The sequence below is a fragment of the Falco cherrug genome, chromosome 1, assembly GCF_023634085.1.
Source record: "Falco cherrug isolate bFalChe1 chromosome 1, bFalChe1.pri, whole genome shotgun sequence".
Lineage (NCBI taxonomy): Eukaryota > Metazoa > Chordata > Aves > Falconiformes > Falconidae > Falco > Falco cherrug.
In genome coordinates this window covers 126,652,701-126,662,607 of record NC_073697.1, presented here as the reverse complement: position 1 = coordinate 126,662,607, position 9,907 = coordinate 126,652,701, and the positions used below count along the sequence as shown (strand labels likewise).

The 9,907-nt window shown below is 57.1% G+C and overlaps 1 protein-coding gene across 6 annotated transcripts in view; it reads left to right on the top strand.

Moving 5' to 3' along the window:
- Positions 1–858: 858 nt before the first annotated feature.
- BAIAP2 (BAR/IMD domain containing adaptor protein 2) overlaps positions 859–9,907 on the top strand; it is a 46,506-nt gene continuing 37,457 nt past the window's right edge. For 3 of the 6 annotated variants that reach the window (XM_055696232.1, XM_055696256.1, XM_055696249.1), the window contains exon 1: positions 900–983. In XM_055696232.1, coding sequence (XP_055552207.1) covers positions 912–983 — 72 coding nt within the window. In that variant the 5' untranslated portion in view covers positions 900–911. Of the gene's footprint in view, positions 984–9,907 lie in introns of all 6 variants that reach the window. The other 3 variants (XM_055696267.1, XM_055696240.1, XM_055696264.1) reach the window with 3 other exon arrangements.

Sequence of the window (9,907 nt, the reverse complement as noted above, 5' to 3'; positions counted from 1 at the left end):
GCACCACTCATCCCACCGCCGCTCTCCTGGCCTTCCTGGAGGGCCTCCACTGTCTTTCCCTGTATAAAACCAACACCCTGAACACCGCTGGCTGCTCTTTCCACTCCAGCTGCTCCCAGCCCATCTACCCTGTGCTGCGCAGCTGGGAAGTGGAGCACAGCACCAGGCGTGTGGGTACCACCACGTGTGGGGTACAGCAGGGGCTGCTGAGTGAGGCATCTCAGGGATTAGGGGCACAGCAAGAGGCAGAGGATGGGGTAAAGCAGGGGTGTGGTATGGGGTACCATGATCTATGGTGTGATGTATAACAGGGCGGGTAGGGTAGGTTATGGGGTGTATTGTGGGGGTATGGGGTGGGGAATGGGGTAGAGGGATGGCATGGGATGGGGAATGGGACATTGGATAGGATACAGGGCATGGGGTGGGGAATGGTGTATAGATGGACTATGGGGCATGGGATACAGGGATGGGGTATGGGGCATGGGAGGGCGAATGGGGCACGGGATGGGATATGGGGCATGGGTGGGGTATGGGGGTACAGGATGGGGAATGGGGCACGGGATGGGAGACAGGGATGGGGGTATGGGATGGGGTATGGGATGAGGAACGGGGCATGGCTGGGATAGGGGGTACGGGACGGGGCACGTGTGGGGTAGGTGGCGCGGACGGGTTTGGGGCAGGGGGGTCCCGGCGGCGGGTCACAGGGGGGAGCCCGGCCCCGCGCCCCCGGCCGCCCCCGGCCGCCGCCGCGCCCGCAGCCCCCGCCCCGGCGGAGTCTGGCCCGGGGCGGCCCGGGGCGGCCCCTCCCCGCGGGGCGGGACGGGGCGGTGGCGGCTCCGGCAGCCGATAAAAGGCGGCGCGGCCACGGCTCCGCGCTGCTTCTGCCGCTCCCCGGTGCTCGCCGCCCGCCCATGGTGCTGCCCGGGCCGCCCAGCATGTCCCGCTCCGAGGAGGTGCACCGGCTCACCGAGAATGTCTACAAGGTGAGCGCCGCGGGGGGGCTGCCCGGCTTGAGGGCGAGGGGTGGGTGTCCTTTTATTTTACCCCCCACCCTGCCCATCCTCTGCCGGGTGCGGGGCTGGGGCCGCTCCCTCCCCGGGGGCTGCGGGGCCCCCCCGCTCCGCGCCGGGTGCGGGACTGGGTGCGGGCGCCGCGGGAGGGGGCGGGGAGCCTGCGTGTGGGTCGCCCCGTCCCACGGGCGGGCAGAGCCCCCCGGCCCTCGCTGCGCCCCTCCGCCTCTGGCGGCACCCGGCAGCGTCGGAGCCGTCTCCGCGTCCTGCATATAGCTGGAGTTTGGGAATATCTCCGGGTTTGGTTTTTTCTGCTTTGCTCCCAGGGCCATGAGAAAAATAAAATAATTTATGTGCTTTAATTTTCCCTGTGAAGGAAGTGGTTTCTGCTCTGCTGAGTCCTGTGACAAGTCTAATAAAACCTCTCTAGCCTAACACGTAGTGCAGGATGTCATTTGTTAAACTGGGAAGCTTGCATGACTTCCTGCATCTTAAGTAGTCAGATTGAGTTACCTGGGAGCATCAAGCAGGGAAAAAAAAAAAAAAGCTGTGATAGGAAAATTTAGTATAAAAAAATACTGAAGTTCTAAAGTCACGGTTTTGGGGATCCTGAGGCATATGCTCTTGGGACAGAGCTAATGGCACCCAAAATCTGGGCTGCTCTTAGCATAGAGGAGATCTGCGAATGGAGCTGTCTGGTTTTGGGGGCTTGGGTGCCTGGGGCTCCCTTCCCCCCTCTGCACCCAGGGTCCTGCTGTGCAGGTTGCTCTCGGACCTGGGCAGAGCTGGGCACTGCGGGGTGTAACCCCTGTCACTCCCGGGAGCTGAGCATGGGGCATCAGCACAGCTTGGCCCTGGGACGTCCCAGAACCCAGAGAGCTGCTGGGGTCCATCACCCAGCCCCGCTGGTCCCCTCCACCGGGTGACAGTGTGGTTGGCCTGGGGACAGTTGTTGGCAATAGTTTCAGCTGGTGGCTCAGTTGTTTGAGGTGTGTTGTCCTCGAAGAACTGCACTAATAACAGGTTTGCAGAGCAGGTCACAATTTTCCGGGGCGCTGTGCTGTAAGGAGTGTGCAGGGTGGCTTGTGCCATCGTACGGACTGCGCTGGGTGAAGCTTGTTCCCCCAGGAAACCAGGGGTGATGGGTGAATGCTGGCTGGGCTCTTCTCTTGCCTCTGACCACCAGCTTCATCGTCCCTGCGCGGTGTGAGCTGTGGGTCTGGAGGCAGAGCAGGGTGCCCTTGGCACGGAGCAAGCAGCAGCACTGTCTCCATTGGAGCCTGGTGGATCTGCCTGAAGTGCGGAGGGTGCATGGGGACCTCTTGGCCCCAAGAGCCAAAGGTGGACTTGAGAGGAGTCCAAAGGTTTCCATCAATTAGTGAACACTTAACTTCTTGGTATTTTAGTGGGAGCAGCTAGGGTGTGGGGAGTGAGGACATGGAGGCAGATCTCATGGAGTTACCCAACATCACCATCGCTGTGCTGGGAGCTGGAGGATGGTCCTGACTCCGTTTGCATTCCCTGCAGTGAATGAGGAGCCTTTCCTCCTCTGAAGATAACAATGCTTTTCTTGGCCTCTGGAAGCACGTGGCATGGGGTGCATGCAGGAACCCAGTGCTTGCCTGTTTCTTTGAGGACTTGTGCAACCTCCTGGAGCCCAGTGTGAGGGCTGGAGGCTCGGGGACTGTGTGGATTCTCTGGAGCTCCATAAGCTTTGGAGTCTCCCAAGTCCAAAACCATCCCCAGTGCTTTACATCCCCACTGCCCGTTTACCTGTTCCTTTGTCTGTGCTCTTCTGGCCTGTACTGTAGCCTGAACACCACTGTGGTCAGGAGGTGACAACCCTGAGGAAGGAGGATGATGCTGGGGAGGTTTGGCTGGTGCCTCCTCACAGCCACCCCATCCCGAGCTGCAGGGGTGCAGGATGGGCAGCTGCCACGTGCTTGCTTCCAGCCACTGCTGTTGTCTCGCCGGGGTTTTGGAAGCAGCCAGACCAGGGGGTCGAGCCGGCTCCTGGGAGGTCTGGAGCAGGCAGCTCTCGGCTGCTCCCTGTGCCAGGCACCCTCTCCCACGCAGGCTTTCCCAAGGCGTTCTGCTCAGGAAGCCCATTGTAATCATTTTCCAGAACCAGCGCTCACCCTTGGAGTGACTGTGCTAATGAGATGGTGGAGGAGCTGTCAGCCGCCTCCTTGCCAATGCTGCCACTACAGGCAGCTGCCTACACATGTGTAGTAATTACAGAGGGAGACGGAGGCTGCTGGCACCTTCCACCAATGTAATCCCACCTTCCCTGGTGCTGATTCACTCGCAAGGACCCTGTTGTAGCAACACAGCTGTTGGGCTCTTCTGTGAGCACGGGGTTGGGGGGGGTGAAACCTCTCCGGCTGTGGGTGCAGGGCTTGGTGGAAGGGCAGCTCCCTGGGCTGCTCCCTGTGCACTGCTCGTCCCTCACATGGGACTGTCTATTTGCGGAAGGAAGGGACTGGCAATTCTTTCCTTCCCCTGAAGACAAATCTGTCTCATTTATGACAGATTAGATTATTGCCATTTACAGGCTAACCTCCATTTCATTTTAAAGCTATTTCTTCCTGTGGAAGATCGTTTTGTAATGGTGTGTGAATAGCTCCGCGTTTGAAGAGGTGTTTGCTTAAAAACACCCCAAACTCGAAGCCTAATTGTCTTGCACAAATGCAGGCTTATAATTCCTGATAGTAATTTGCTACACATCAACTGTAATAAATGTTATTGCCAGCATAACAGCCTCTTGCCTTGTTATCTCCAAGTCCAGAGGGGAAGGGGAGTGATTCTTGCTCAAGTGAATCGGAAGGGAAATTGTGGGTGGTTTGGTGTTTGGCAGCAGAGGGATGATGCGGTGTGACAGGAGGAAGGAGCTGGCCCCTGGAGTCAGCCTGTGCCACCCCCCATGTCCACACACTCCACTCCCTGTGTTGGGGCTTCTTGCACCCCAGATGCAGGAAACCTGTCAGATGGGTGCCAGGACTCTGGTCAGACCGGTGCATCGCTGTGGTCAGTGACACTGCTACATGGCTTCCAGGGCAGCACCCTGCTCCCGTGGGGAGTGGGTGCCGTCTGCCTGTGTCCTGAGGGAGCGGGTCAAGCACTGCAGGATTCCTTTCCCAGCGATAACTGTGCTCAGGGTAGCAGGGGGGAAGCCAGGCTTGTTATCCTGTGGTAAGCAGGGCCCAGGGCTGTGGTGTTTTTATAGGGCAAAGCGCTTTTGCCAGAGTTTTGCATCTTTGTAGGAGTCTTGGCTCTGCATCAGAGTCTTTGGAGTGAGGGTTGGTGCTGGTTCAGCTGCAGGGTGCTGGGCTCTACTCCCGCACTGCCCCGTGGCTTGGCACTGGGGTGCTGATGTGGGGCTGCCCTCGCTTTCTGCTGCTCTGTCCCCTCTGCGTGCCATGCTGCTGCAGGCTGGGTGCGTGGTCTCTGCCCTCTGCTGAGATGCTGCATCTCGAGACTGTTGAAACTTCTTGACTGAGAACTGTTACAAGCAGGTAGCTCCTGACTTGCCAAAGGTGCTCCAGATCGCTTCACGTGCAGCTGCTGCCGATGAGAGATGCTGCTCGCTGGGATGGAGGCAGCCGCTGGCTTTGCCTTCAGTGCCTGGTTGTGTTGAATCTGCTCGTGGCCAAGGTTTCACTCCCGTGCTGCTCATGTTGCAGGCCAGTGCATGTCAGACATCTCCTGCACCGAGCTCTGTGGGCTGAAGCCTTTGGCTGAGTGGAGCCCCTTGCGGGGGGTCTGCAGGGAAGGGGCCAGGGCTGGGTGATGCTCCTAGCTCGGCAGCGGGGGTCCCAGCCCCAGGGCTGCCTGGCAGGGTGACTGCTGGTGGGTACTGACAGGGTGCTGCCCAGGGGGTGCTGTGTGCCGTCCAGGTCCTCCTTCCAGTTCCCTTCAAGCCCAGACCCTGGTTACAAAGATGTTCAGAGCTCTGGCCCTGAAACTTGGATCCCTTCATCCTCTGGCACGATAGCCAGTAGAAACTAAATACCTTTAGATGGGGACCCTGCTTCCCCCTGCCAGTTCTCTTGCTCCTGAGCTCTTTCTCCAGGAAAGATTGTGCTGAGCCCTGGTCATGCCATCTGGCTTTGGGGCAGGACCTCGTGAGAACCCCAGCCGGAGGACAACCATGTGGCCGGTCCCGCTGGCTTGCGGCGAGCTTGGGGAGTGCTTGGGGAGGTGGGCTTGCCAGCAGCGAGGGAGGGATGTGGCACCGCAGCTGTCAGCAGCTCCGGTTGTGAAACGCTGCTGCTGTTGTGTGTTACGGTGCACCAAGATACCAGGGAAGGGGATGGATGGGGATATTCCCAGTGGCAGAGCTGTAAGGTGGGTGTGTTGTAAGCAATTAAAATCAGCCCTGCTAACAAGTCCAGCGAGGTTTCCCTCCCAGCGGAAACCTGGCTCTTAAAATGACAGGGCTGCCTTCTGATGGCGTGAGGCAGGATGAGCCGAGATGGAGGCAGTGCTGGGGTTTGGGAATTAAATATTAATAGAGAAATAACAAAGGTGTTCTAGGAGGAGCAGGACTGACCCATTTAGAAACTAAAACTTCCTTATAGCTGAGCCACTTTTGCTGTGTGACTGGTGTAGTGGAGCATCCCATGGTGCAACCCCCTCTGATGGCACTTGTCATGGCCACCTGAGGTCCTGCTGTCACCCATGAGTCACCCGGGAAAGCAGTGGGTGCCAGGCTGAGCCCAGGCCACCCGTGCCTGTGTGCAGCGTCAATCTTGCAAGGAGCCATTGTGCCTTAGCACTGCGTGGGGGCAGCAAGGAATGGTAGCGGGAAAATACCGAGGTGGGGGTTAGCTCAGAGTCCATCACTTGTGTTCACCAGGGTGTCTGGGATGTCCCCAGCAGCACTGCCCAGGCTGTCTGGGAGAAGAGCCAGGCAGTCATGGTGACGCTCATCCCTTGGTCAAATCTAGGAGCCTCCTTCCCCCTCAATCCCCTGTTGTCTGTCCCTTTGCCCTGTTGCTGCACGGCCGGGGGACAGGGCACAAAGTCCGGCACCATAACCGCAGATGGCCCAGCACAGCCGTGCGGCATGAGGTCCTACCACAGCTGTGCGGAGGTGGTGGTGCGGAGCCTGGGTGCCCAGCAGAGCACAGCTGCTGAGCATCCTCTGCCTCGGCGGGGCACGGGGGCTCCTGCTTGGCATGCTGCTGCCTGTTTGGCTTCAGGAGCCGCCCGGGCGGCTGCGGGGATGGCGCTGGGGAGGGCTGTGCAGCCTGTTCTGAAATTGTTTTTCAAGCCTTGAAGGTGTCATGCAGGTCTGTCCTATGCAGGAGAAACCTGGTACAACCTGAACCAGCTCCACTTCCAGCTTGTCCGCGGGGAGGTTTAAACTTTTACTTCTGGGCGGGCTGTGACGGTGTGGGAGCAGCTGGTACATCCTTGCCATGGAGTGCGCTCAGGGGAGGGACGGGGACCTCGTTTTCTGTTGCCTCTTCTCCCCCCCTCATTCAGTAGGACTGTGTCCTGGAGACCTTGTGCTTTGCATTAGTTTCATTTTTGGCAGCTAAATAAAGCTGTGCCAATCCCAGAGAGCTGAGTGGTATTACCCAGGGAATTTAGTGCAGTGGAACAAAGCAAAGCCCTTTCAACCTTTAGCTGCCAGGGTTTTTTTTGTCTGTGTTTTTCTAAACTCTGCCCAGCCAGTGTGTGGAAGGCAAACAACTTGTGGGCGGTGCTGATGGAGCAAAATTTGAGGGAGAACGAGATTTGCTTCCATTACCAGAATTTTGCTGAATATTAGCTTTTCTGTAGTGTCCTGCAAGCCCAGCTTCACCTTGGCAGCCAAGGGGGAGCAGTGCTGCCGCCCTCCCTGCTGTGTGGGCTGCTCTGCTGCCTGACCTGGCTGTGGGAAGCGAGTGCTTGCTAAGCCTGTCTTGTGATGAAAATGTTTATTTTTCAGTATTTCTCCTGAGCAGCTGCTGGCATTTCAGCTTCTCACCTGGCGGGGGGATGTGAAGGTGTGTTAGTTCTGGAGTCACCTTCCCTTCCCACCCTGAGAGTGAGAAGAAGGCTTGAAAAAACTCCGTTTTTATCTCTGGAGTGAAGAGCCCTGTTCAGTGCCCTCATCCTGCCTGGCTGTTTTTGTTGGAGTCCCCAGACAATGTCTTAAAAAACATTCACTTTCAGCAAACTTCCTCCTGAGGTTCGGTGAATTTCATTTGGCTGGCAGGCGGTCGCCTCCCCCCTTCTTCAGCTGGTCAGTGGGACCTCTCGGGGGGCTTTTGTCCCTATATTTATTGTTTTAAGGTAGCTGTTGTTGGTCGGTGGGGCGCAGGGTCCTGCCCCAAGCGGTGCCAGCAGCAGCCAGCGCTGAGCTGTGCTTTGGTTCCCTCCGGTTTGGGGAAGATGCACTGAATTTTGGAAGGGGATTTCCTTGATCCCATCCCACCCCACAAGTCCTGCAGGTCAAGAGAGCAGCTCGGTGGCTGTAAGCCCTCGGGCATGGCACTGCTCTCCATCGCTGGCTGCACCCATCTGTGCCACTGCCCCACACTGGGATGGCCGCTGGTCACCGGCACTTTGTCTGCAGGTGCTGTTCTGTCATCGATTCACTAAGCTCCGTACCTCAGGAAGATATGTTTACACAGCTGCTGCTGCAAAAATAATTTTATTTATATACATGTATACATACATATACATAAACACTTACTGCACTTAACCTAGCAAACTGTTTAAAAATCACTTCCCCACAGAATTTCTGCCAATATTTCTTCTGCCTAAGTGTTACACAGCCTCAGACTGCTCAGGCTGAGCTGGAGCGTGGAGGAGGCTGCAGCCGCGGCTCTGCTGGTGCTGGGGACATGGCCATGGCTCTGTCCCTGGGCAGCAACCCCAGCTCCTTTCTGGGGCGACACAGGTAGATTTTTTTTTGACCAAAGTTAGACGTGACATTGAATAGATGGAGCAGTAGTCATTGGTGTTAATTAACTCCTGTACAATTGTCTCCTACAATTAGAGAAAACAACTCACTATGTGGCTTGTTGCTACAGGTTAATTTTCTCCTTTCAAGCTGAGTGTGTTCGCTAAACTGCTCTGTGCTGCCCCAAAGCAGCTTCCCTCACACTGTGCTGCGGTGGAGCTTGACCTGCAGCCTTAATTAGCACTGAAGTTTCTCATTAGCTTCGTGCTTGCCTGCAAGAACTCTGCAATCCTCTTCTGCTCTTTGCAGGCTTGTGTGGTGGTGTGGGGCAGACCCAAAAGCACCGAGAGCTGTTGGGGTGGTGGGATGGTGGCTTTTGGGGTGGGTTGGTGCTTCGGCACAGCCATCCTTAGCCCACCGCTCCAGCCGGGAGCAGGGCTGCTACCCTATGCTCCTTGGAGGGATAAAAGGATTTTTCCTGCCGACGAATACCAGTGCCTCGGTGCTGGAACACTGAGCTGGTGTCCTGCACAGGTTCCTGCTCACAGAAATTATAAAATGGCTGTATTGAGCCAGGGAAGGTGCTGGCTGAGTCTTGCACACATGCACCTGCGGAAGAAAATTGAACTGTCACATTCTGCAAAGGCCAGGCAGCAGGAATTCGGGATAAAAATGCCTCTGGCAGAAAATGAGCTTTATAGTGTTTGGCCAGTTTCAGATGAGGTGACAGATGCTTAATCAGCTTATTCGCCATAAGTGTCTGTCTGTCATCTTCCCTCCCCTTCCCGGGATGGGACGCTGCCAGCAGCATGGGGCTGTAGAGCCCATGCTTCCCGGGGGGGGACGCCGGTGCAACCCCGCTTGGGCTGCGCGGGGACCTTTAGGCATTAAACTCCATTCCCTGGCTGTGCCTTTGGTGGAGGGCTGTGGGGACAGGGCAAGGGGCGTCCCTGATGTGGCTTGGGACTGGCCCCGGGGCTGCTCCGCTGCAGCCAGGCTTGGTCCGGAGGTGGGATTTGTGGGGGGAGAATGGAGATTCTGTTGTCTCCGCCGCAGCTGGCCTGGGAATCAGTGTCTGGTTCTAGAGATGCTATCGGCACCGGGGATTGAATAGCTCTGGCCAGGGAGGGCCAGCCGTGGCTGTGCCAAGTACAAAGAGCTGTTCTTCTTTGTGATCCGATTATTCCTTCCCCACTCCGTGTTTAAATAAGGACCTTAAAGCGAGGGAGGAAAAGCTGTCAGACAGAGCTTCTGGTGTTCACCGACACCCTAATTTATGCATCTATAGGCAGGTGGAAAGTGACACCAAGTGCTTTGAGACAGAGGTGTAATTCATTGCGTGTGGCTTCAGCCGTGGCTGGGACCAGCTCAGTGGGGATGACAGTAGCTTTGTTCTGGCTTCGGCTCCTTGGGCGTGATTTGGATACTGCTCTTCAGCCCTTCCTGCTTGTCTGTGATGACCGAGGTGATGCTGCTCTCCAGGGCTGTGCCCCAGGAGCAGGACATCACCAGCCATCATCTCCTGGAACTCGGGTCAACTTTGCCGCTGCTCTGAGGGCTGTTGCCTGCAGTCTCAAATAGCCACCTGAGGTGTTATTATGGTTCTATTTGCCATATCTGATAATTTCATGGTTGGGGCATTTGTTTATTTCTCATGGTGAAGCACCTGCACAAGGCATCTCCTACAGGGACGCTGCAGAGCCACCTTGTTGTTGACCCTCTACCTTGTGGCGTTCAAAACCCAAGTTTGGTGGCCCTCAGGGAAGCTGTGGGATGAAGGGAGGGTACCTGGGGCATCACCCCCCGGCCGCGCCAGGCTCGGCTCTGCCTGCCAGGGCAGTGCCTGCAGCAGCTGCTGGAGCTTCTCACCGGGGCTGGAGCAGGCATGGCCTGAGGCGCAGCAGGGGCTGCTACCTTCAGCTGCCATCCTGGCTGTGTTCAACAGCCCTTACAGCCGTGCTGGGTTTGGCGTTGGGTGAATCCTGCACTGCCCTCATCC